The sequence below is a fragment of the Grampus griseus genome (genome assembly GCF_964374135.1).
Source record: "Grampus griseus genome assembly, chromosome: 21".
Lineage (NCBI taxonomy): Eukaryota > Metazoa > Chordata > Mammalia > Artiodactyla > Delphinidae > Grampus > Grampus griseus.
Genome location: NC_139015.1, coordinates 6,672,929 through 6,700,331, shown reverse-complemented (window position 1 = coordinate 6,700,331; position 27,403 = coordinate 6,672,929). Strand labels below are relative to the sequence as shown.

The window sequence follows — 27,403 nt, the reverse complement described above, 5'->3', positions numbered from 1 at the left end:
CTCTGTCTGACTTCATTTAGTATGACAATCTCTAGGTCCATCTGTGTTGCTGCAAATGGCATTATTTCATTCTTTTTTATGGCTGAGTAATATTCCATTATATATATGCACCGCATCTTCTTTATCCATTCATCTATTGGTGGACATTCAGGTTGCTTCCACGTCTTGGCTATTGTAAATAGTGCTGCTATGAACATTGGGGTGCATGCATCTTTTCGAATTAGAGTTTTCTCTGGATATATGCCCAGGAATGGTAACTCTATTTTTAGTTTTTGAGGAACCTCCATAATGTTTTCCATAATAACTGCACCAGTTTACATTCCTACCAACGGTATAGGAGGGTTCCCTTTACTCCACACCCTCTCCGGCATTTATTACTTGTGGACTTTTTGATAATGGCCATTCTGACCAGTATGAGGCGATACCTCATTGTAGTTTTGATCTGCATTTCTCTAATAACTAGCGATGTTGCGCATCTTTTCATGTGCCTGTTGGCCGTCTGTGTGTCTTCTTTGGAGAAATGTGTATTTAGGTCTTCTGCCCCTGGAGGACTTTTTAAATGTGCAGATTCTCTGGTCCTACTTGAGACCCTCTGAGTTGGCATTTCCCAGGTGATGTTTACATCACAGCAATGAGCTGTGAAAGCCCCACATGGAGTAGAATCTCCTTCTTCACAAGAAAGAAACCGGTACTCAGGGCAGAAAATTCACCGTGGGTACCACGTCTCCCTCAGGGCAGAAGGAACAGAACCTGGATCTACTGTCTTCCATGTGGCCTTCTTCCTAATCCATTTCTTATCCCCATTCACTGCACAGCCTTTTCTCTGATGTATCGAGAACTCGCCACGCCTGAGGGCAGTGGCCCCCAGCGTTGCCCCACATTGCAATCACCTGGGGATCTGAATTTTGTTAAGATTCCTGGCTCACACCCCCAGACAGCCTGATGTCATTACTATGGGTGCCTCTTGGGCACTAGGATTTTTTAAAACTCCTGAGCTAATTCTAACATGAAGCAAAGTTTGGAAACCACTTTTGTGCCTTAGGGACTTTGTCTAGCATAGTTCAAACAAGTAATTTATCCTGGAAGAAGTTCTGTTTGTTTCTAAACACGTCTCATATAAACTGATTTTATTGTTTAGACTTGTAAAAAACAAAGACAAAAACTTAAAATCCTGATTTGTTTGCTTGTGGGATAAGCGTTTTTAAATTTAGATACCAATATAGAGATGAATGGTCATGGTCTATCATTGCACAGGTTAAAACAAAGGACAATAGAAATTTCTTAAAATGCAATTTAAAAGTTTAAAGATACAGCTTCCTGGCAGTTTGAGATCTTGGAGTATGGGTGTGGGGAGTGGAGTTTATATTGTTATGTTATAGCAAGTCAGCAAAAACACTAAGTTTAGTTGACTGGTATTAAAAGTCTACCATGGAGCTGCACAAGGATTGTGAATTGGTGAATTAAATACAGGTCTCTGATCTGTAACTTACAAATATAATGTTAGTCTTGAGGGTTATGATAGTATCCAGTCATTCCCTTTTTTCCCTACCAAAACTGAGGTCTTACCTGCTTGCTTTTGTTCCTTATTAGGTTTCAAGACAACCTGTGTTAAACTGAAATTTCAGACTTTTTAACATAGTCACGTTTTTATGTATAAGTATATATAAGGGATTAGATTCCATCGAGCACAACAATTGTTGACATTTCCTGAAAAATATCTTGTAATTGGATTTTAATGTTGAGTAAAGCAACTTTACAGGAAATATCTTTCATCAGCTAATAATTAAAGCACGTGCCTCTACTGAAATGGAGAACTGTTGGGTCTAGAGTATAGGATTGCATTTTTACATTTTCACATGGGAGCTAGCGTCCATGCTGTTTCCGTCAATATGAAAACGGTTTGAAGCGGATGTGTCCCAGGACCCTAGTGATCTTTTTAATCTTAAACTTGACGTAGCACCTACGGGTAATGTCCCTTCTGGGCAGCCCTGCAGAGCAGGCCTGTGAAGCTGTGAATCCTAAGTTCTGTGCTGTGTGACAGTGCAGTGTGGAAAGTGGGCAGCCTGTGGGTAGGGACCACAGCCTGGGTAGGAGGTATGGCCTGGGAAGGATGCTGGTGCATCCAAAAAAGATGCTGAAATCAGCCCCAGCAGGTTCTGGGTGAACTCTTCTCATTCTTGGTTTTCTGTAGTTTTGCTGCAACTCTGCCCGAGTGTTGCTTTTGTCACCAGCCTGCTGCAGGGTCGCAGGTCTTCGGGTCTTTCATCTGCTTTGGAGAAGTCTCATTTCTCTTTCTTCCACTTCCGGAAATTCACTCACATGTGTTACCTGAGCCTTGTGTATCCCATGCCTCGTGATTTTTCTATATTTCTATATTTCTCTTCTTTTTTATCTCCTTATTTCATTCTGGGTATTTTCTACTGATTTCCCTTTCACCTCTCCCTCTTTATATTATAGGTGTACTCTTATGATAAACCTATATATTGCATTTGAAAACTTCATTATTGTATTTTTCAGTTTTTGTTATTCTATTTGGATTTTTAAAAATTTCCAGCTTTCTGCCAAAATTATTAATTTTGTCTTTTATTTCTTTATGCATAATTAGCATATTTATTTTGAAATCTAAACCGGGTGACTCCGTTTTCTGGCTCCCTTAGTTTCTGTCTTTATTATCTGTTGTTTCTCTTAGTTTTCTGTCGTACGTTCCTCTGATATGCTTTATTATTTTGGGCATGTCTTCCTACCAGGAGTTGAGATGATCTGAGGCTGAGCCTCTCTCTCTGTGAGGCCAGCTCTCCCCTTGCTCACCTGAGGGTTTCTCTTCCTCCTGTGATTCACTGTCTTATCAGCTCAGCAGTGTCCCCGAATCGTGGGTTTGTGTCCGTCCAGCTTTACTAACTGTTCACGATGGGGAGGTTGTTCCGAACTACTTAGACGATCCTTCCTGGAAATAATGGGTGAATTTTAATGGCCATTAAAACAGTTTTTTTTCTCTAATTAGAGATGGGAAAAATCCTTCTCTGAGAAAAGAACAATGAGAGACCAAGTCAGCAGAATTTTTCAGATGAACGTGCAAGTCATTGGTTGCAAAAGACACACTAACCATCTCTTAAAGAGGGAAAACATATAATTCAGTAAAGAATTACAAAATCTCAGAGCTGTAATTTCCATTAGTGATTATTTGGTTTAGTACCCTCTTTTAGTGGGAAGAGTCATTTTGTACATCAGTGGGAAACTATCTTTTTTAGACTTATTACTTTTTTTTTTTTTTTTTCCGGTACGCGGGCCTCTCACTGCCGTGGCCTCTCCCGTTGCGGAGCACGGGCTCCGGACGCGCAGGCTCAGCGGCCATGGCTCACGGGCCCAGCCGCTCCGCGGCATGTGGGATCCTCCCGGACCGGGGCACAAACCCGCGTCCCCTGCATCGGCAGGCGGACTCTCAACCACTGCGCCACCAGGGAAGCCCAAGACTTATTACTTTTAACATATGCTTATAAATTAATTGAACCTTTTATATTTTGAGACTCCAGTTAAGCAATATCATCATCTCCATAATCTTAACTTACAATACATGGGTCATTGACAAGGAAATCTATTTCTGCCATCTTTTCACAGGGAGAAATATAAAATGTTGACAGATCGTAGCCTGTCTTGTTAGTTGCTTGTTTAATATTGTCAGACATAGAACCTGAAGAAGGTAAATATAACATTAATGCTAGTGATATGGTGAACGCGTATGAAAATGTGGGGTTTTTCCTCCAAAGTGTTTATTCTACTACTTCTGTTATTCTTGTTATTTTTGTTCAAATATTATTATCCTTAACAAAATTTTTCTTTTTTAAAAAAATTAATTAATTAATTTTTGGCTGCATTGGGTCTTGTTGCTGCGCGCGGGCTTTCTCTAGTTGCGGCGAGCGGGGGCTGCTCTTCATTGCGGTGCGCGGGCTTCTCACTGCAGTGGCTTCTCTTGCTGTGGAGCGCGGGCTCTAGGCGCGCAGGCTTCAGCAGTTGTGGCTCGTGGGCTCAGTAGTTGTGGCACATGAGCTCAGTAGTTGTGGCTTGTGGGCTCTAGAGCGCAGGCTCAGTAGTGTGGCGCACGGGCTTAGTTGCTCCGCGGCATGTGGGATCTTCCCGGACCAGGGCTCGAACCCACGTCCCCTGCACTGGCAGGCAGGGTCTTAACCACTGCGCCACCAGGGAAGCCCCCCAGTTTTTCTTTTAAGGTAAGTCATCCACTGGACAAGAAAACCCAGCTTTCCTTAGTGGCTGTGGTTTTAAATCTTGCTTTGGGGCCCTCTCTGCCTAGCAGGATTGCCCGTCGGAGGGTGAACTCTGGGTCAGAGCACAGGAAGTGTCCAGGTAGCTCTCACAAGCTTGGAGGCTTAGACAGACATGAAGGGCCAAATACTTCAAATTGTACAAGTACACTTATTTTGACTGTGGTTTAAAAAAAAAAAGACACTACACACTAGATCAAGTGCTTAAATGTCCAAGTTTCTTAAACAGAGCAGAAAGCAAATGAATAACGGTTTACATATGTTCCAAAAATTGCTTGTTCTCACATTTTTACTAGGATATGAGCCCTCTAGGACATGAGCTTTAATCTTTTAATACTCATCGTAATACAGTATGACACACAAAATTGGTGTTTAGTAAATTTTTGCTGAGTGAATAAAGGCTGCACGAATTTCCCTTCTGCTTTTTGAGTTTATATCTTACACCATTTCTGGTGCTTCTAACCATCACACAGTGATGTTGTAATCATCATAGTATACCTCATTTCTTTTTGAATATTCTTCCTAAACTTGTGAAATGGCCTCGTATTAGTGAAAGAAGGAAGGTTTCCATTGCAGGACATTGTTGCCACAAGCGTTGATTCCTGAGCCAGACTCCACTGTGTGGTGGTTCTGTCACACTGAACAAGTAAATTAGTATTTCTGTGCCTCTGCTTCCTTTTATATTAAACAGGCATAATAATAGCGCCAATCTCAAAGGGTTTGTGCTAATTAAATGAGTCGAAACCTGCAAAGAGTTGAGGATGATAGATCCCTGATATTCATGGGCACTCAACAAAAGTTAGCTCTGTTTTCCAGCACAAATGTGGGTGCAGATGACATCCACATATGGACTCAAAGCAGACTGGGGGGGTCACTCTGCCACCCGCTTCCCTCGCCCCCCCCAGAGACTGGCACGTGTCTGTAATGAAAATGGCCCTCAAGGTTCCAGTATGGCCCAAACTATGTCTCTTCCTGGATTCATTGACCACAGTCATGCCTGGGCCAGAACGGCACCTCAGGGCATGGGGGGGGAGGGAGAGCTGGGGTGCATTTTTGAGAAGCCCCCACATGGTTCAGACGTGACGATCATCCCCCCAGGTGAGAGCCTGTGTTGCAGGGTTAGATGGAGCCTCGTCTCTTCAGGTCTCTAGCGTGAAATCAACCCCCGTCGCCTTACCCGGAGGCAGGCGGTGTGTGTTTCCCAGTCCCGGATCCCTGCTCTGGTGATTTGCTTCCCTCTCTCTTCTCATACCATTACAACTGCCTGAAAATACCCGGGCTCTCCTAGGAGACCTGCGTGAGGTGTACGTAACGTGCTCACTGTCGCTGCTCATCGTGGCCGTTCCTCAAGCACCGAGACCTCTTCCAGAAAGAGCTTTCCATCTCGCCATCACGCGGAGGTGCTGCAGAGAACTCACAGCGAGCCCTTGTTCGGAGGGCAGTAGGTTTGGAATCACAGCTTGTCCGGGTCGGGCTTCTCCGAAGAAGGAAGCTTGCAGCCGAGAGAAGGTAGAAGGGAGGCCACAGGGGCATGAGAAGATACGCTGGGCCGTGGGGCGGCCGTGGGGGCTCAAGCGCAGGTCCAGCCTGGGTGGGTGGGCTGTCCGGGGCAGGGGCCAGGAGGGCTGGGGAGACGGAAGCCTCCGGAATAAAGAAGTCGGGTGTCTGAGCCACGTTTCGTGTTCCTTTCCCTGGCGTCTCCTCTCCTCGGAAAGGTCCCTGAATGAGCCCTTCACAGCCCTGCTGGAGACTCCGCTGTTTCATGAGTGTGCTTTTACAGTTTGCAGTAATTCCAGGACTTGGCTCTTTGCCATGAGATAGTGTGCTTGGCTGCAAGCGTATAATCTGGTGGGCCGCTTTGTTTTTAAGTTTAACTTTCAAGTTGAAATAGCAGTGACTCATCCACATGACAGGTGATATTTGTTTTGTTTCTTGACAGTTCCGCAGGAGCATGTTGTTACTACTCAGGGGAATTGGCACACTTCCTGGAGGATGACACCCTCTGTAAATTCCACGTAAATAACTCCATTGTTCAGACACCTCCTGCCCTCCACCGATGGGGCCTGTCTCCTGGGGGGGGGGGCCTTTGAAGACAGATAATTAGAGAGATGAGCTGGCAGAGACTGCAGGCACCCTAGATTTCGAGCACGGGTGTTTCAAGGATCCGCCATCCCTTCGATGAACCGTTTCTGGCAGAGCGCGCCCAAAGCTGGCACTGGGGGCGCGGGAGTGTGTTGGTTATGCCAGGTGTCGCGCCCGCCCCCAGATGTGACTCCGAAGCCCCGGAAACCCGCGGCCTCTCGGTGGTGTAGCAACTGCTTTTGGCTTTGTTAGCGTGTTGTTTTTTTTTCTTGTTGTGTATGAGAAGAAAATATTTATAGAGAAAACATTCAAAGAGCATCTTCAAGCGGCAGCACCTTTTCTTTACTGTATTTTCCGCGCCCCGTGGCTGCCGTTGTGCGTGTTCTAAGGTGTGTGCTTCAGAAACCCTCAGGTGTGTCCCGTACGGGAGGTGCTTGGTGTGAGAGCCGCTGGGCTGGCGCTGAGGCCATTCTCCTGAGCGCCCGCAGTCATCTTGGGCCACGTCAAGGTAGGGGCCAGGGTAGAGCCCCCCACCCCCTGCGGAGGTCACGAGGCCGAGAGAGGAAACTGCCAGAAATCCTGTTACCATCTGCCGGTGGGCACTGGGCAGGCTGGGCCAATTTGAGATGCACCTTCCAAGTGTGAACAGTCACAGCTGCCGGTTCCTAAGGTCTAGCTTGCTAAGTAGGACCTTTGGGGGATGTTAGCCAAGCGATAGTAAGTAACCTAGCTTAGAAATATCAAGTTCATCTCTGTAAAATATGCAAAACCTATGGGGACTTCCCTGGAGGTCCAGCGGTTAAGACTTCGCCTTCCAATGCAGGGGATGCCGGTCCCATTCCCGGTCGGGGAGCTGAGATCCCACCTGCCTGGCGGCCAAAAACCCGAAAACATACAACAGGAGCGACATTGTAACAAAGTCAATAAAGACTTCAAAAAGGGTCCACGTCCAAAATAATCTTTAAAAAACATAAGCAAAACAGTAACTTGCCGAAGTAGCAAGCGTGAAACTTTAAAAAACCCATCAGAACGGCTTCTTTGGGAGTAAAGGAACTAAAGAGAAGGAAGAGAAAGACACGGGTGCAGCCCCGGGTCCACCTCGGCCCCTGCCGCCCTCCCGGTGTAAATACTCATTCTTCACCGACAGCCGCGGCGCGGGCCGTTCCTGCCTGCGAGTGGATTCCAGGTCCCCGGCCCCGCCCGGCTCCCCGGCTCACACCGGCTCCCTTCTCAGACCGCCCGTCCACGCTAACCGTGGTCGCTCTGCTTCTCTTAGCAGCAGCTGGTTTGGGAATATGACTCACTTCGGCCCAATGAGATGCGAAGGGAAGTCTTGCTGGGAGGTTTCTGGAAAAAAGCCTCCTCTCACTTGAGCCAGCCCTGGGAAGAAAGCCCTCCGAGCTTTGTTATGGCTGGACGCGCCCGGGGGAAGGAACCGCGCAGCCCGAGGACCGGGCCAAAGAGCGGGCCCCGGGGAGGAGGCAGGAGGGGGCCCTCCGATCTCACGGCTTCTTCCCACTGACGTCAGAGGGATGTTGCGACAAGGGACCCAGCGCTGCGTCTGTGATGTTGCTAGGCTACGCCAGGACGCACACATACGGAGACGCAGTGCTGCACCCATGTGTCCACAGAGCTGGAGCTCACTTTAAACGTGGGTGGTTTTCCCAAGCAGGCTTTTCATGTCTGCTCTGGAGGAGCGGCGCTGGCCTCTCCAATCACAAGATATTTATTATTTCTTTCCTTAAGTCTCTTCAACTCTCTCGACTCGGGTTCAAAGTTATTGCTTTCCAAATAATACTTAAGAATATGAATTATTGGATATTAGCAGTTAAAAAAAGAAATAAAAACAGCATTATTCAGATGGAAAGGAGTTAAATGGAAGAATGACAGATGAAACCACAACTCAAAATCAATGAGGCATTATTATAGACTGTTAGAAAATAAAATAGGACGCATTTCAAATAGATTTTGTCATATGCTTTTGTGGCTTTTGGATATGAGTTCAGATTTAGTTCATCTGTCAATGGTGAGTCGGTGTAGCGTACAATGGCTGTGAAACGGGGCAGCCTGGCCTGGAGGGGTCCTTACTCTGGTCTTCATCATCAGTGACTTTAGTCTCAAAAACTGCCCCTTTTGAACTTATGCTATCTTATTTTTCTGCAGAAACGTCTTCTGCTCTTCACTTCTGAATAAATTCACGAGTTAAAATCCAATTCTGTTCATTTTTAAAAAGGCTCTGAAATCTTTCTCAGCGTTGATCAGATTGCAGCTTTTTCTTTGTTTCTGGTATTTTTTACCATGTCCCTCCAGCTCCTCGGGTGAAGTTTGAACACAAAGGTGGGGCAAAAGATGGGAAACTAGGAATCAAAAACTGCGGAGGAGGGTGCGGCTGTGGTGGGAGCCCAAAGCACCAGGGCCGGAGGGGAGAGGGGTGTGTCTTTTTGTCTTTTCTTTCTTTCTTTTTCTTTCTTTCTTTTTCTTTCCTTCTTTCCTTTCTTTTTTCCTCTTCTTTCCTCTTCTTTTCTTTCTTTCTTTCCTTTCTCTTTCTTTCTTTCTTTCTTTCTATTTTTATATTGGAGCATTGTTGATTAGCAATGTTGTGTTAGTTTCAGGTGTACAGCAAAGTGTGTCTTTGTCTCAAAGTAAAAGGTCTAGCCTGGACATCCCATGAAGTTGCATATTTTCCCCCAAATCTACCCCTCTTGTTTCCTAAGGGCCAGACTTGGTGAGTTTAGGGTATATTGAGAGTATATGGTGAAGGAACTTCTGCCCTTCACCGGACCTGAGCAATTAGAGCAAGTTTCTTTCAAAGGCCACATGGCAGGGGTCGATCCCTGAAGCCAGTCCTTGTCTGCCTACTGGTGACGGGCAGGGGATGAGAGCCAGGCTCAGGCCAGCCATCTGCCCCTGCCCTCCTGGACACTCTGTATGTCCCTTCTCCCTCCACGCGCCCCATGGACTCAGATTCGCACGTCATTCGGCGGGTTGTCATTTGTTCAGGTAGGTGGTCCCAGGTTGAGCCTGTGTGAGCCCCTTGGAGCTGCCCTCTCCCCAGCCCCTTTCCCCTTCATGCTCTTCCTTCCCTTCTAGAACACTAAGATGACCAGGGCTCCTGCTTCCTTTCCTTGCTCTGGCACCGTTTCTCCATGAAACTGGTTCCCTTGAGTGGAAAATGGATTGCATGAAAACAAGACGGGGCACTCTCGGTGTCTTGGTCTGCTCAGGCTGCTGTAATGGAATTCCACAGACTGGATGGTTTATAAACAACACTTCTGGAGGTTGAAGTCCAAGATCAAGGCCCAGGCTTGGGTCCTCATACAACAGAAAGGACGAGGGAGCTCTCAGGGGTCCCTTTAATAAGAGCATTAATCCCACTCATGAGGGCTTCACCCTCAGAAACTAATCACCTCCCAAAGGCCCCACCTCCAAACACCATCACCTTGGGGTTAGGATTCCAACATAGGAACTTGGGGGGCACAGACATTCCGTCCATAACAGTGTGCTCCTTGATATTAGGGCTTCATTGCCTCTAGTCCCCCATACGTTCAGGGCCAGGAGATGGGTAGACGTGTAGACCCCTGGGAGTTTCAGTGTTAGATGTTAAGTTTGTTAGATAAAGATCTTAATAAGTGAGGTGATATATGTGTATTTTTTAACAGATTGGGTATTGATGCATAGCTCACATATACATTTTCTCTATGCTTGTTTTTTGTACTATAAACATTCATCTTTATCCAACATATGAGTATTCAAAACTGATACTGACGCTTTACCGATCAGTTGTATTATTGCATTGTTCGAGAACATTTAGAGAGGTATTACATTTTTTAGAAAAATACCCTGAATATTAAAAGTCTCTATAATTCTCTGGAAAAAAAGATATAAGGAAGGGACAATTAAGTTACAAATAGATTCACATAAGAACGTTAAAGATTTCTGCCCCAACGTCCTGCAGTGAACCCAGCTTCAGAGCGTAGACTTTATCATCAAATTAAAAAGGGGGGGAGGGATATCAACAATATGAAGGACACATCTAGTGAGCTGCTTATTTTAAAAAGCTGAGATCTCGGGCTTCCCTGGTGGTGCAGTGGTTGAGAGTCCGCCTGCCGATGCAGGGGACACGGGTTCGTGCGCCGGTCCGGGAAATTACCACATGCCGTGGAGCGGCTGGGCCCATGAGCCATGGCCGCTGAGCCTGCGTGTCCGGAGCCTGTGCTCCGCGACGGGAGAGGCCACAACAGTGAGAGGCCCAAAGCTGGGATCTCTTGTATCCATGGATTGAGTCTTTCTGAAGACACTTAAATGATGTAGCTGCCAGGGATCTAGATAATAGAATATCCTCAGGATGTGATTTGAAGACTTTCTAGAATTTGTTTTGTTCTATTTGATTTGCTCATTTTTACTTTTCTCTATAGTCAAAATTTATGCAAACATGTTATTCTGGCAGCGCCCCTGTATCTAGATGGGCTTATATTAGTAGTGAACGACATCAGTAATTTCGGCAAATGTGTGGATTATCTCTTCATTTCTTTTTTTAGGAGAAGCATGTCTACTGTTTACTTATGAAATGGTACCTAAAGCCAAAATATTTCAAAGAATGTTTTATTTTTAAAGTTTCTTTTTTATCACTAATAAAACAAGTACGTTTGTTTAATTTGACCTCCCTTTGATCTTATTAAAACAGAATCAACTAGGTTATTTCCCAAATATTCATCTTCAACACCCCCCCCTCCACTCACCACTTTAGAACTTCCAGAAAATGCTTTTGCTAAAATTAAGTACAGCGTTTCATATTTGTGAGTTGTTCCTCACTGGTTAGTGGATTATTTCACATGATTACCTCTCAGTGTTTGCTTTGATTACCTTTTGTTACTGCATAGCTGTATTTGGACAAGTGTTTTCCTTTTAAGGGACAGGGTGCTATGTTTTCTTTTTTCACGAACAAACAACAATGTTAAAAACATAAAAGGGTTGTTTTTCTTCTTTGTAATGGGCATTCTATAATAGAAACCCTGAAATGCTTAGCCGTGCTTAACCGTGAGTAGATGTGAGCAGAGTAAGAGTGGGAAGGTTACATTTTATATTAATATACTGCAAATGATAAGATAAAGGTTTCCACTTTTCTTGAGGTCGTCCATATAATACAGTTTCATTGTATTTTTTTCATTGGTGAGGTCTTCATGCTTATAACCAAAATGTTAAGATACATGCATTATGCTTCTGTTTCTTCTCATGTCTGATGAATGCAGCTAAACCCATGGATAACCCATGAATACAAGTAAAATTCCTGGACATCCAAGCCATGTCCCGCTAGTGGCAGTGCTGGAAGACATCAGAGGTTGCACCTTGAATTGTCTGGTTGTTTTGTTAACTTACCATCATAAGCTATAGCAGATGATGAAAGAGTTCTTATATCGTCTCAAAAATAAGGAGAAAATCGGTGGTACCTCCCACAAGACATATAAACTGAGGGGTATCATTTCCACCGTCCTATTAAGAACTAGGAAAAGTCTTCCCTCTGTGAACTCATACCATTTCCAAGTGATTTGTCTTATTCTGAATGTTGGTCTCCCAAGTGACATCTTGGCGCATCCGTACAGACTACTCTCAGATTCCCAAAGGAGCCATTTTCTGTCCCATCCATTTCCTTGCGTACTTATCCTCCTGTCTAGGCCATCCTGTCCTACCCCACCTGCCAAACTCCTTCTCCGCCTCCAAGCCTTAGCGTGGTCACATTTTCCTTCAGGATTTCCTGACTACTTTCCCTCTTCAGGCAGACAGTTTTCTTCCCTTTGTACTCTCAACTATACGTGTATCTGATGATACCTGTAATTTGACTGGATTATAATTTATATCAAAAAGCTTGTCACCCTCTTAAGGGCGGGAATCATTGTTCTTTGTATCTCTGGTGTCTGGTTTTGTGCTTGATAGATTATTCTGGCTTATTTAGTATTTATTGACTAAATGAATATTTGGTATCTGACTATATTCCTTCTTAAGGATAGGATCATTCTGTTTCCATTAATTATTCAAGGATTTCCTCATGTTTTCATGGGTTTATATTCAAAACTGACCAAAGAGGACAAACTTGACATTTGAAATTAAAACACTTCAGTAGAAGAGCTAATGAGACAATTGCGTCTTGGGTATTCACAGCCTTTCTCAGAACTCTGTTCCCAGGCAGTTAAAACGAAAGTGTAGCAGTTGTGAGAGAAAAAATGCACCGGAAATTAGGGAGCTGGTTGTATTCAGACTGCCATTCTTTAATGGGGAACACTCAAGGGAAGGAGAGGGCTGGGGTCTCACAGAGCTGGGTAAACAAGGGCGTCGCTAGGGGTCTTTGGGAACAAAGACAAGAATGAAGATGGTCTCATCTGAGTCAGTGGAGGAAGAGAGGTGGTGCAGGTCGTGGAGAGCAGAGTGGTCCTTTGGGGTTAGCCTTTTCAGACACGAGGGTGGTGTGTTTCTAGCCAGCACTATTTCCCAGGAGCTCAGGGCTCGGGTTCCACGTTCTCAGTCCCAGAGCAAAGGATGTGGTTCCTCAGCAAAGAACTTGGAAGTGATCGTAAACCTTCTGAGTGAGGCAAAGCTGGGTCTCATGGTCTCCAGGGGATTCCTGCTGGCGTTGGTTCCCTCTGTTGATGGCAAATGTTGGTTGCTTTAGGGTCCTGGATAGCAGACGTTGTAAAAGAGGGATTCCTAAAGTGAAAAGGAGCAAAACAAATTGATGTAGAAGGTTGTATTATAGTGAAGACTCAGGAGCTGAGCCCCGAGGGGCCTGCTCTAGGGGGTCTCAGGGTTACTGGAGGAGCATCTGTTGGTTTTGCAGGACAGCTTGTCAAGTGTCCTGAGGGTCTCGAGCGAGGCTGCCCACAGACGTGGTTACCTCTCGCACAAAGGCATGTGCCGGACCATCCTGTGGCCTGTCCAGAGAGGACCCTGCCCACCTGAGGTCATGTTGCTGGGCTGCAGTGCCCAGGGCTCCTTCAGGTCCTGGGGAGAAGCGCCAGCTGCAGGATAACTGGAGTCCAGGTCGGGGGTCTGGGCAGACTGGTGCCAGCTCCTGCTGGTGCCGAGACATTAGTTGGAGGGCCTGTAGCGAGATAGTGAAGGAAACCCGCAGAACTGGCTATTTGGGCAGGAGAACAGGATCTGGGCCAGTATGCAGATAGGGCCAGAGGAAGAGGAAGTCAAGTAAATCTCTACCAGACGAAACAGTTTTCACCTGCGTCAGGTCCCTGCAGTCTACAGAGAGGTACAGAATAACTCAGCGAACACGGCTAGAATCTGAAGTCCTGGAATGGGGTGCTGTAAACAGCGCAGAGTTTCCCATAGAAACAACATTTTTTCCTATAGTCCCTCCCCCAATAATCAAAGAAAGATTATTTATGATCACAGAATAAGGCTGGTCTCATTAGCTGTGTTTACGTAGGTGCAGCAAGAATGGGAATTTACCATCTAGACTTTAGGTTTGATTTGCAGGATGTTTTCCTAAGGAATCTTAGATTGTAACATTTAAAAGCCTCTTGGGGCAAGGAAGCCAAGCCAAGGGCTGCTTGTCAGATTTCACCTGCAGTGCCTGTAAATTTGGGTGAATTGCTTTCTTCTGAGGTCCCCACTGTGGCCTATCGTTCTTGGGCCTGCTGCAAAGTTACTCCCTTACTCTGAGATCCCAGTAAGCCAGGGACCAGGCTCGTCATAAATAAGCTACAAGGATATATTGTACAGCACAGGGAATATGGCCAATGTTTTATAATAACTTTAAGTGGAGTATAATCTATAAAAATTTTGAATCACTATTTTGTAACCTGAAACTAATATAATATTGTAGATCAACTATACCCCAATTTAAAAAAAAATAAGGAAATCAAAACAAATTTTTTTAAAGAATACTTTTTTTAGCACTGTTTAAAATACTGAGAGTTCAATTTCCTTAACATTTGAGAACTTTAGGAATATTCAGTTTATAGGCAACTTATTTCTAAGTCAAGAGCTTCTTTAAGAGATTTTATAATCTCAGTTGGTAACATCTCAGGATGCTTTTCTCAGGATGAGGGAGAATGGCCTTTCTGAATTATAGGCACGTGCGCGCGCGCGCGCGCACACACACACACACACACACACACACACACACAGAGCTTGTAATTTCAATTTTAAAATTTCACTCATAGCTCAAAATTTCTCTCATGGCATAAACACAGAAATACAAAATTCAGTCCAGATATCTCCTTCCTCGTGGCATGAAATTCTTAATAGTTTTGAGCTGAAAGTAGAAAAATAAACAGAAAAAACTAAGAAGGCAGATTCTCTGTCATCTATCAGGCAACAAAGACAAGATCTCTGTGAACCATCAACCAGTTTATGGTGATCAGACCATGAAACCAAAAGAAGCTGGCACCAGAGTGAACACTCAGAAAGAATAAAAATCAAATTCTTACCACGGTATCAATGGACAAGAATCTGGACTTCAGGACAGGATCTGGACTTAACACTGGGACCCTGGGTAAACACTCAGGAAAGGTGCACAAGGACACCTTCAGCCCTGGTTACCTGGGTGGGGAGATGGGGCCAGTCCCTTCCAAGTCACAGCACCAGAGCCATGAATATGGGAATGCACAAGACGATGAAGATCATTCTATTCAGACTCATGTAATAGGGAGCATGTTCACTAATGAAGAACATTGCAAAGAAAAGGCAGGGGGCCTGGGGCTCTACAGAGACAGGTAAACCAGGGGGTCATCAGCAAGTCTCATGGGAATCATGGGGAGGATGGAGGAGGGCTTTTCTGAGTCACTGAGGAAGGGTGTTGGTGGGTCCTGTCTCGGAGTAAGGAGAGTGCAGTGTGGTCCTTTCAATTATGCTTTTCTAAGAACATAACAGGGTGGGAAGAGCTCTTTACCAGTGTTCTAGGTTCTGGGGCACAGGGATCAGATAAAGTTCAAGTTTGTTATGGAGAATCAACTTTGAACAGACTGGGAATGCATCTTATAGGACAGGTAGATCCAGATCTCAGTCTTAAAGAACTATTTAATTTTTCAACACTGAATATGGTTGGTTCTAATAAATGTTAGCTGGTCTTTCTTGGTCTTTTCCAATAATTTTAAATAAGATATACTTTTATTAGATTTGTATGCTATGAATATCACCTTACATACAGATTTCATGGCTGGGGTGGAGGAGGGTCAGGTTATCATCATTAACAGAGAAAAAAGTGGCTGAACTTTCTCCCCATTTTTATTACCTTCATTGAAATGTGACATGTAGCAAAGGTTACATAGATCAAGGACTAACTTAAGAAGTGGCTTGGGATTTCCCTGGTGGCACAGCGGTTAAGAATCCGCCTGCCAATGCAGGGGACATGGGTCCGGGAAGATCCCACATGCCGTGGATCAACTAAGCCCGTGCGCCACAACTACTGAGCCTGCGCTCTAGAGCCCACGAGCCATAACTACTGAAGCCTGCGCGCCTAGAGCCTGTGCTCTGCAACAAGAGAAGCCACCTCAATGAGAAGCCCACGCATCGCAACGAAGACCCAATGCAGCCAAAAATAAATAAATAAAATAAATAAATTTATTATTTAAAAAACGAAATGGCTTGTATTCTCATGAAATTACACACTGTGAAGGTTATAATTTGCAAAACTGCTAGGATTAATATTTGCTCTCAACACAATTATTAATCACGTAGCACCCTAGGGGTAATTCATTGTCTCGTTTCTTAGATGAGACATGTGAGGTAAGGAAAGGCCAAGTGGCCTGTCAAATACGAAATTGCTAACAAGTGAGCTGCAAAAAGTTGTCCTGAATTACAGTCTTATTCTGGGTCTACTAGCATCTGATTGTATTTCTTATGCTTCATATATTCTTTTTGTATAATTGACTGTTATAAGGTATTTTCCAGTAGTGATAGCATTCTAAGAGGAGGAAAAATACCTTGACTTTTGTGTATAGAAATTTTATTCCACTCAACAGAGCATGCTGAATGCTTGCTACACTTCAAGTACTATAAGGGATAATGTGATACTTGACCTTTTGAGTTGTTTTTGCAATAGTTGTCATGCCTTGCCAGTTAACAAAATATTCACCTGAATAATAGTTTAAACTTCTTTCTTATAAAAATTTTCAAACAGAAATAAAGGGATAGATTGTACACTTGTTATCGAACCAAACTTGGGTCCACTCACCCACCACGTAGCAAAGCCAATTTACTGACACTAGGCTGTGGTGAGGGAAAGTCCAGCACCTGTTGCAGGGCCCAGCAAAGAGAACATGCTCGGAGAACCCGAGCTCCCCGACGGCTTTCAGAGAAGGGCTTTTAAAGGCAGCATTTGGGAGGAGGGCTGCAGGATGCATGACCTTCTTTTGATTGGTTGGTGGTGAGGTAACAGGGTGGTAGTTTAGGAGTCTTAATCACCAGCCTTCTGGTTCCAGCCAGTCTGGGGTCTAAGTGCTTGTGCTCAGCAAGTGGTCACCATCCTCCACCTGGGTGGAGGTGGGAGGGGTCTTAGTTCTTGCAGAACAGCTCAAAGATACGTGTCAGGTTATTGTGTGTATCCCTCGAGGAGGAACTAGGACCCAGTTTTATTGTTTCTTGACTGATTTAACTTTGTTTCTGCATTCCCTCACTTCTGTAATGAATAACTGCTGGAGTCTGCTCTTTGGAGCTCAGGGAAGGCCTAGGAGACTAAAGCCTTTTTCTACAAACAGGAAACAGGGGACACACAGAGGGGATTTTGTATGCAGGAGGGCCCTGCAGGGTCCTGCTCAGTTTCCGTTGTTTCCACTGATAGAGAATAATTTAGCTATTAATGAAACGAAACAAACAAAAAACTATTAGAGAGGACAATTAAAATAGAAAAACAGAGAGTCAGCAATGTTCTGTTGCCACTGAATTCACCTCTGGAGCCAGTGAAAGGTGTGCCTGGATGTAAGCTGCCCATGGAGTGTCCTTCACTGGTGATGACGTTTATCGACCTCTTCAGATGAATCTGCTGGGCGTCTCAGTGGGAGACCTTCAAGGCCGTTAAAAGATAAGTTTTTCTAAAGACACATCCTAACTCTCTTAATAACAAAGTGAATGCATTACTTAACTCATTGATTGGTGATGGAACCAGAAAGCTGTTTTGTCCTGTTCAGAGGAGAATCCACAGAGCAGACGCATTGATGGACCACAGGAGTTCTGAAATAGCCTTGTTAACACATCCAGAGCTGGCTTTTTTCCCCAAAAGTCAGTTAAACTTCCTTGGGACAGACTTTGCATTTCTATAGATAAGAATTACTTGCATTACTTTCAGTTTTCCACAATAAACAGAGTTGTAAAGTGGCTCAAAAACAACGAAAGGCACAAACCCCATAGAATCGGGTGACCCTGAAGGGTAAGTGTGACAAACAGTGCAGTTTTCCACTGAAGACACCCGACAATCTTTTGTTCCATTTAAAAGTATTTCTCATTTTTTTCCTCCAGCCTTGCTTCTACAACCAACTCTCTTTCTTCTTTTTTTCTTTCTTTCTCTTTTTTTTTTCTGACCGTGCCACTAGGCTTGTGGGATTCCAGTTCCCCAACCAGGGATCAAACCCGGGCCCTTGGCAGTGAGTGTGTGGAGACCCAACCACTAGACTGCCAGGGAATTCCCAGCTCTTTCTTATATTGACTTTATCATATATCTATCCATTTCTCCATCAACCATCTTATTTTATTGTTCATTTCTAATATCAATCAGTACATGTCATTTTTTAAGGAGCTTCCTTGATTAATCAAGAGAATTATACTGGATATACTTTCCAGTTTCTAATTTATAAGATCAGATAAGGGGCTTCCCTGGTGGCATAGTGGTTAAGAATCCGCCTGCCAATGCAGGGGACATGGTCTTGAGCCCTGGTCCGGGAAGATCCCACATGCCGCAGAGCAACTAAGTCTGTGCGTCACAACTACTGAGCCTGCACTCTAGAGCCCGCGAGACACAACTACTGAGCCCGTGTGCCACAACTACTGAAGCCTGCGTGCCTAGAGCCCGTGCTCCGCGAGAAGAGAAGCCACCGCGATGAGAAGCTGACGCACCGCAACGAAGAGTAGCCCCCGCTCGTCACAACTAGAGAAAGCCCACGTGCTGTGCAGCACCAAAGACCCAACGCAGCCAAAAATAAATAAATAAAATAAATAAATAAAAAAATAAGATCAGATGAGCAGATACATTTACTCTTGTAAAGGGCCTTGTACTCAGAGTGAGATGTGACGCCATTGGAGTGAAATGATCTAATTTAAGTCTAAATAGTACAACTGTGGCTTCTATGTTGAGTATTGAAATTGGAGGCTCAGGATTTCAGCAAGGAGATGATCTAAGGGGCTTTTGACAGTAACATCACTTCATCCGTGTGAGACGTGGGATGTTAGGGGTGGAGGTGATGAGAAGGGGTCAGACTTTGGATACATTTGGAAGGTTGAGTTGATAGGATGTGTCAATGGATTGTACACGAAATTAATAAACAGAAACCCCATGACGCCCTGCAATGATAGCAGAGCCCAACAGGAAGAAGAGGGACTCCTTTTCTTTCCTGGCAGGGACTCAGCCAGGGACAAGCCATGGACTCTGTTGAGATAGCCCTCCCAATTCCGCTTTCCCTCTATAAAAGCCATTCTCCCTTGTTTGCCCCGAGGGGACTTGCACGTGACCCGCTGTGGTTGCCCACGTGGAATTGCAATTTTCTGCTGATCCTGAATAAACCCCTCTTTGCTGGAGAAATATCTGGCAGCCTTCTTGTTTCAGGTCACAGTTGGATGTGTGGGGCATGAGAAAAAATTAGAGAGTCAAAAATGATGAAAATGCTTTTGACCTGAGCAAGTACAGAATTGCCATTAACAAATGAAGCTGTGGAAGAAATAGGTTTGGGAGAGAAGATCAGTAGTTTAGTTGTTTTCTTTTATCATGGTAAAATATATGTAAGAAAAATTTGCCATTTTAACCATGTTCAAGTGTTCAGTTTTGTGGCAGTGTTCAGTGTTGTACAACTATCGCTGCTATTTCCAAAACAGTTTCCTCAATCCAAACTAAAACTCTGTACTCATTAAGCAATAACTCCGGGTTCCCACCCCACCCCCAGACCCTGGTCGCTTCTGATCTACTTCCTGTCTCCATGAACTTACTTATTCTAGATATTTTAGAAGTAGAATTACACAATATTTGTCCTTTTATGTCTGGCTTTTTTCTCTTAGACGTAATGTTTTCAAGCGTCATCCATGTTGTATATATCAGAACTTCATTCGTTTTTATGGCTGAGTAATATTTCATTGTATGTATGTGCCAAATTTAGTTTATCCATTTACCTCTTGATGGACACTTGGGTTGTTTTCACCTTTTAGCTCCTGTGAGTAATGCTCTTGTGAAAATTCACATACAAGTATATGAGTCCTTGTTTTCAATTCTTTTTGATGTATTCCAGGAGTAAATTTGCTGGTCGTATCGTAATTCTGTGTTTAACTTTTTGAGGAAGCACCAAATGTTTTCTACAGTGGCTGCAGCATTTTATATTCCAGCCTGCAGCTTATGAGGCTTCCAGCTTCACACCATCATCAACACTTGTTGTTTTGGGAGGCTTTCTTTTTTGGTTGTTGTTTTTGTTGTTGGAACCATCCTGGTAGCTAGAAAGTGGTATCCCATTAGGTTTAGGTTTGAATTTCCCTAATGACTACTGGTTTTCATGTGCTGTGGGCCATTTGCTTATCTTCTTTGGAGAAATGTCTATTCAAGTTAAATTTGTATATAGTGTAAGGCAAAGATCCAGTTTTATTCTTTTGTATGTGGATATCTAGTTCTCTCAGCATCATTTGTCAAAGAGACTATTCTTTATCCATTAATAGTCTTGGCAACCTTGTAAAAAATCAGTTGACCATGGATGTGAGGGTTTATTTCCAGAGTTTCAATTCTGTTTTCATTTCTATCCTTATGACAGTACCATACACTTTGAATACTGTAGTTTTGTCGTAAGTTTTGTTTGTATGGATTGATTTATTTTTATTTATTTTTGGCTGCGTTGGGTCTTCGTTGCTGCGTGCAGGCTCTCTCTATTTGCGGCGAGTGGGGGCTACTCTTCGTTGCGGTATGTGGGCTTCTTATTGCGGTGGCTCCTCTTGTTGCGGAGCACGGGCTGTAGGCGTGTGGGCTCAGTAGTTGTGGCTCGTGGGCTCTAGAGCGCAGGCTCAGTGGTTGTGGCACACAGGCTTAGTTGCTCTGCGGCATGTGGGATCTTTCCCCACCAGGGCTGGAACTCGCGTCCCCTGCACTGGCAGGAGGATTCTTAAGCACTGTGCCACCAGGGAAGTCCCTGTAAGTAAGTTTTGAAATTAGAAAGTGTGAGACCTCCATCTTTGTGGTTCCCTTTCAAGATTGTTTTGACTACTTGGGTTTCCTTGGAATTCCATGTGAATTTTAGGATGGATTTTTCCATTTCTACAAAAATTACCATTGGAATTTTTATAGAGATTATATTGAATCTGCTTTGGCAAGTATTGTCATCTAAATAATATTAAGTCTTCCAATTCATGAACACAGGCTGTCTTTCCATTTATTTAGGTCATCTTTAATTTTTTCAGCAATTTTCAAAAAAATTTTCAGTGTACAAGGCTTGCATCTTCTTTATTAAATTATTCCTAAGTATTTTATTCTTTTTGATGCTATACAAATGGAATTGGTTTCTTAGTTTCCTTTTCAGATTTGTCATGACTAATTATAGAAATACAACTAAGTTTTGTGCCTTTTTTTGGTTTCCTGCAACTTTCCTAAATTCATTCGTTCTAACAGTTTTTCTGGATTCTTTAGAGTTTTCTGCATGTAAGATCTTCTCATCTGTGACCAGAGGTAGTTTTATTTCTTCCTTTCCCATTTGCATGGCTTTTCTTTCTTTTTCTTGCTTGATTGCCTGACTAGAGCAGTGGCTTGGGTTTGGACACGTCCCATTTGAGATCCTTATTGGCCCTCCTGACAGAGGAGTCAGATAGACAGTAGAGTCTTTTTGAGTCAGGGCACCAAGGAGTAACTCTGAGCTGGAGATGTGGAACTGGGACTGCTCGGCGTGTTGCTGCTGTATAAAGCCCAGAGGTTGTGTGAGAGGCCACGTGGGGAGTGAGTGTAGGTAAAGAAGAGAAGCAGCCTGAGGGTCAGTCACGGAGACGAAGCCTAGTGATGCCCAAGTCAGGAGAACTTCCTCTTCCCATTCCCCTTCATCCCTTCGCTCTAGAAATGAGTGTTCCCCACGGATGAAACCTTACAGGTGTCCTTGGATGGTTCCCCAGAAGAAAGTAAGTGCCCTGGAATGGCCTCCTTCTGGGTTTTACTTGGATGTGGCCACACCACTGGGCCTGTGTAGTCATTGTTCCAGGGTGACACTGAAGCCAGACTCGTACTCAGTGATGAGACTCCTCCGTGAAGGTTTTGTCTCCAGACTCAACCCAGGGAGCTGTGCTCATGTTCCGCTCGGCCCCGAAACAGAGGAGCGCGGACACAGGATGATCCAGAGGGTTACCTAGGGATAGGGCAGCGTCATCCATTGTTGGGTGGCTCGTGTGCCACTTGTGAGAGGGCTTCCTCTGAGTATCTTTTTCATTCGTCTTACCTCTTCCTCCACGCTCCCTCAATACACCCATGGGGCTCACAGGCCCTTCAGTCCCACGTGTCCCCAGGTCCTCTGGGTCTCTTTGGTTCCTCTTCATTCATGCACAGGACCATTCAGGGCACTGACGCGTGTGCCGTGGTGGGTTCGTGGTTATACCAAGCAGCTGGATGCATTCGAAGTACATTGTATGAGCTGAAAGAGTGTATGAATAATGTGTGTTCACATTTGTTTTTTAAATAAACAACATTTGGCTTAATATATACCAAATTATTGATATTAAATGATTGTCATTTCTGGCTGGTGGAACTAGGGGGGAATTTATATATCTAATTACATATTTTTAAAGCATTTAATTCTTTGCCATCAGCATGCATTTCTTACATAAGTAAAAAGTACGTTTAAACTTTTATTTTTAAAAATTTACATTTCCAGTTAATAGGAGATGCCAACACATAAATAAGCAGTCCCATTATCTGTGCTTTTGTGTGGAAGGAGTTAAAGAATTTCCTTGACTCAGGTACACACATTACTGTGTACCTATGTCCAAGACAAGAAAATGGTTGCCTAGAAGCCTCAGGAAAAATGGTTTCTAAGCCTGCAAGAAAAATGCCTTTCTTACCCTCTCCTTCCTTGGAAGTTTATTCACAGTTGGGCACTTTTGGAGGTCTGCTAGCCAACTGGTAGAACGAACTTCAGGAGGGAAACTTTTTTTCTCTTCCACCTCACATCCTGGATTATTTTGGGTTGGTTTGGGGATAGTGTCTGAGTTTCTATCTCTTGGGCTATTTTTTTTCCAGGAATATAAAGTTTTTTTCTTTTGATATATGCTTAAATGTTTACTTTTAAGTGATGTAACTTTTCAGAAAACATATTAAAGTTTATTTCTGTGGGAAAAATATTTTTTATATTTTTGACTGTTTTTTGTTCCTTCTCTTTTGACATCTCTAGCCAACAAGAACATTAGTCATGACAAGCATGCCATCTGAGTAAGTACTCATTGTTTTGATAACTTTCTACTCAATATAAAATTTTAGAGTTTTTGTTCATATACTGTGCTGCTGTGCTCTTGGGCAGCTCATACCTCTGTGCTGTATTGCTGTTACTCTATATAATTAGTATTGGAGTTAGAAGATCACTGGAAATAAAAGAGTTAAATGACTGTGAACAGTTCAGCACTGAAGACCTCTTGAGTGGTTTGGACAGCATTTAGAGGCGTTATAGTATTTGCTGTTCCTCTTGTTGTCTCGTACCTATTGGCTCTGCCTGTCCACCATCCCCACCCCATGAAGGCCCCGTAAGTGGAGCCTCACTGGTGGAAGCATTTCCCTTAAAGGTCTTAAAGAAACGCTTTGGTGGTAAGCTTTCTGCCGCTGCGTTAAAGCAGCTGTGTGCACATCTTGTGGGAGCGTTCACAGCTTGCTGGCGTGCTCTTATCACCATCCTTAAACTTTTAGCACGATATAGCACATCCAACAAAAATACAGTGCCATATTCTTTGCAACAGATTTTTGAATTCTTGTTCAAATGGGAAAACTGTGTTTTTTATATCTATCTGAGGTTTTAGGGCTTTAAGACATTTATCAAAACATTGGGGCATCTCAGTGAAAAACAGGCTGCAAAAAGAGTGCATGCTTCCAACACTTTCTGTAGTGGGATCCCTTTCCACCTGTGGCATGAAGTTAAAAGGGCTGGTTGTTCAAACCACATTATCTGGTGAAAAAGGAGCACACTCACAATTTCTGTTAATGTCTTGTGAAATATATTGGTCATCCTAACTAGTCCAGTACAGAAATGAATATTGAATACAGGTCTAGCTTTTTTTTTTTTTTTTTTTTTTTTTTGCGGTACGCGGGCCTCTCACTGCTGTGGCCTCTCCCGTTGCGGAGCACAGGCTCCGGATGCACAGGCTCAGTGGCCATGGCTCACGGGCCCAGCCGCTCCGTGGCATGTGGGATCTTCCCGGACCGGGGCATGAACCCCGGTGTCCCCTGCATCGGCAGGCAGACTCTCAACCACTGCGCCACCAGGGAAGCCCTGGGTCTAGCATTTTTAAAAGTCTATATTTTTGCCCCAAATTAGAAACAGTGATAACTAGTTATTTTCCCAGTTGAAGGTTTGAAAATCAAACTCTTCATTTAGGCCATCTCCTCTTTTTTATTCTTTCTTGCCCCACATATACTTCTTGTCTGAAGGTAAGAACAAGACCTAGACACGTTCTGAGGCCATATTGATCAGCCGTGTCTTGAAAAGATCCTTGTTATTGATTAGCACATCCACAAACAGCCAGCAGCTCCCAGACTTGGAATGAGAAAATCATGGATGTGCAGCAACGAACGAGGTTTCTGAAGAGCATCTGGGTTAGAGGTTTTCACTTCTTTTTGTTTTTTTCTTTGCCTTTTGTCCCCCCAGTTTAATATTTTCCACAACCCCAATAAGCACAGATCCTCTGGTTGGAGTGGTGATGGGACCCAGCCTTGACCCATCCATCTTCTGTACCCTGGGGATCCCTGAGAACTTCTCACCAGAGTAGAGGTCAAGCCTTTCATTTCACAAGTGGAGAAACGGGTCCTTGTGATTGGCAAACCCAAGTTCATTGGTGTTAAAAATAAGAAATGCGGGGGGATGGGGGATTGTCAGAGACGGTCTGCACAAGCATGGACAAACCTGCCTCCTTCCCTTTGGAGTATAATTTTTGGAGAAGAGAGAAGTTTATTTCTTAACTCGCTGTGCACGTCATAGTGTGGCTCAGAAAGCCTACATATTGTTTATGTTTCATCGGGGATTTCCAAAACTTGCCTGGAGACCGAGGGAGAGGAAAAGTAGAGGGTTGTTTGGGAAGGAAGTTAGAGAGGAAGAATATTTAAAGAGAAAAAAAGCGTTCTTAAGGCATTAGTGGAATGAAAGACCAGAAGATAAACACGGGTGAGCTTTGTGAAATTTGCCCTGAGATTTGATCCGATGACTTAATAAAAAGGACCCCTTTTTCCCCCTCTTAGTAGAAAAGCGATGTGTTTGACTCTCGGCAAATGTTATATTTTCGAAATAAAATGAGTGGGAAGCTTGGTCCTGACCATGCACAAATTGGTTCAAACGGGACACAGAAGTAAATAATTGCTGTGGTGTCTGGGCAGGTGTCAGGAGGTCTGGTGTGGGATACTGGCCTGCCCCACCCCAGGCACTTGGGGAAACCCCTGGTAGCCTTGGGGCCACCGTTTTCTCAGCCATTAGAATAGGTGGTTGGAGTTGAGATCTGAAATTTTTTATTCCCCCACATTTCAAGTCATCGACGGCAAAGAAATTGACATGAGCACCATAGCCGACATCAATGTAGAATTCTTCCGGTTTTTTACATTTTAATTCATTGCCATCACCTCGGTGTTTCTGCTCAGGAAGCACATCCATTGCGTTGGTTTTTCTTCCTATTTGGCAGAAAGCAGAACGTGGTCAACCAGGTTGTGGATAAACTGAAGGGCTTCTCCTTGGCCGGGGAGGCGTGTGGCTGCCCCACGCACGTGCTCGCCAGGAAGCCCCGCCGCACCCAGAACGTGCTGCGGGGCATCGCAAGCGGCTGCTGGATTCTCTCCTTCGAACGGGTAAGCCGCTGCGTCAGCGAAGTACGCTTTTGGGTTAGTGTCCTGAAACAGGGCGTCCCATGGCTTTGGTCAGGCCGAGTGGTGGCCCTGCATCTGTGTTATCACGCCTTCTGTCCTCCTGCTCTGGCCCCTCTGGCTCTCCTCACCTCCAGCCACTGCTGGTCCCCAGGAGGACGGGCAGGTAACCTTCCAGATATAGACCTGGCAGCCACGGGCAGAAATAAGATAGGGCAGACTTGGCCTGAAAACGCCCAGTGCGTGTTCTCACAGTCAAATGCACTTTCTTCCGTTTTTGACCAAGAAATAATGTGACCTATGTTAATGATGGTTTAAAAAGCCAAAAGAATTCAATGATTGTTTTCACAGATGGATTTACTTAGGGTGAAACATGTTCATTTAATCCTGTTTGGATATGTTTTATCTTATGCATATCTGTCTTTAACATTACTTGCCCTTATTTCTCTGCATTAAATGTAGGGTTTTGGGGTTTTGGGTTTTTTTTTTTTTTTTTTTTTTTTTTGTGGTACGTGGGCCTCTCACCGCTGCAGCCTCTCCCGTTGCGGAGCACAGGCTCCGGACGCGCAGGCTCAGCGGCCATGGCTCACGGGCCCAGCCGCTCCATGGCATGTGGGATCTTCCCGGACCGGGAAACGAACCCGTGTCCCCTGCATCGGCAGGCAGACTCTCAACCACTGTGCCACCAGGGAAGCCCTGTGGGGGGTGGGGGGGGGTAATCATTGTTTTCATTATTCTTGAAATTGAAATTGTTTGTTACTCTTTCTGTTTTTACTTTGATACCCAACCTGTGGTCACTCCAAAGCATTGCTGTCTGAGGGTAGCATCATTTGTTACTTGTGTTTCCATTTTGCATCTGCTAAGTACCCACCCTCCCTTCTTCTTCCCCTAAGCATGGTGTTATATTAATACTGTGTTAATTTAAACTGGTAGAATTATAATACACAAACAAACTGTAGATATATTTTCAAGAACAGCGGTGGTCTTTTTCCCTTATCATGATTTAACCCTGCATCGGTCAGTACAAGAGGTTTAGGACATTAGTGCTTAGAGTCATGAAGTGGAGAAGGCTGCAGTTCCCCCCAGAAGTCCTATTTGCATTGGCGGCAATTGGGAATTACCTTACCTAATTGAGTCTGAGTACCGATCCACATTTATTTGTATGAACTGTCATTAATAACTCCAGCTTCCGTGAATAAGTATCCTGTTTGCTTTCTCTCCAGTTCACAGTGTCTCTGTCTGTTTATCAGTCACCTCTTCCTTCCCTGGTGTCTCAGAGGGAGAGATGTTCTTTATATTTTATGAGGCCAGGGAGCTGTACTTGATTCTGTGCCCAGCCTGTTCTCCTGGAATGTAGAGCCAGCAGGGAGGTCAGACATGAGGGCCAGCGTTTACTGCTGCCAGGCGTGGAGGCCGCTGCCTGGGTGCCCCCTGTGTTTCTGCTCCGTGTCCTGCCAATGTTCTCCCACTAATCACACATAGAAATGGAGCCAGGTGCACATTTAACTTCTGGTAACCATATGTGGAATTAACCACTCTCTGTGGGATTAACCACTATCTGTGAGCAAAGCAGGAAGTAAAACATGTTATTTGATAAAATTCCAGTGCTCAGACAAGACTCCCCGCCTGGGCCTTCCTGCCCTGAGGGAGGAGCCTTGCCCACATGACGTAAGTGAATGGATTAAGTGCAATAAGGCAAGAAAACGAAATAAAAGGCATTTAGGTTAGAGGGGAAGAGGTGAGACTACCTCTGTTCTTAGACAGTATGATTGCTTATGTAGACAGTTGCAAGAAATCTATACCAAAAAGCTCTCAGAACTAATAAGTGAGT

The 27,403-nt window shown here is 44.3% G+C and overlaps 1 protein-coding gene across 1 annotated transcript in view; it reads left to right on the top strand.

The window, feature by feature from the left end:
- Nucleotides 1–27,403, top strand: part of MCPH1 (microcephalin 1) — a gene marked incomplete at both ends in the record, with an annotated part of 219,396 nt that overhangs the window by 50,062 nt on the left and 141,931 nt on the right. The window contains 6 exon segments of the mRNA XM_082680246.1: nt 5,566–5,786; nt 7,388–7,616; nt 14,875–15,082; nt 21,590–21,650; nt 22,913–22,950; nt 25,395–25,557. Of these exon segments, the coding sequence (XP_082536372.1) occupies nt 5,566–5,786; nt 7,388–7,616; nt 14,875–15,082; nt 21,590–21,650; nt 22,913–22,950; nt 25,395–25,557 (920 nt within the window).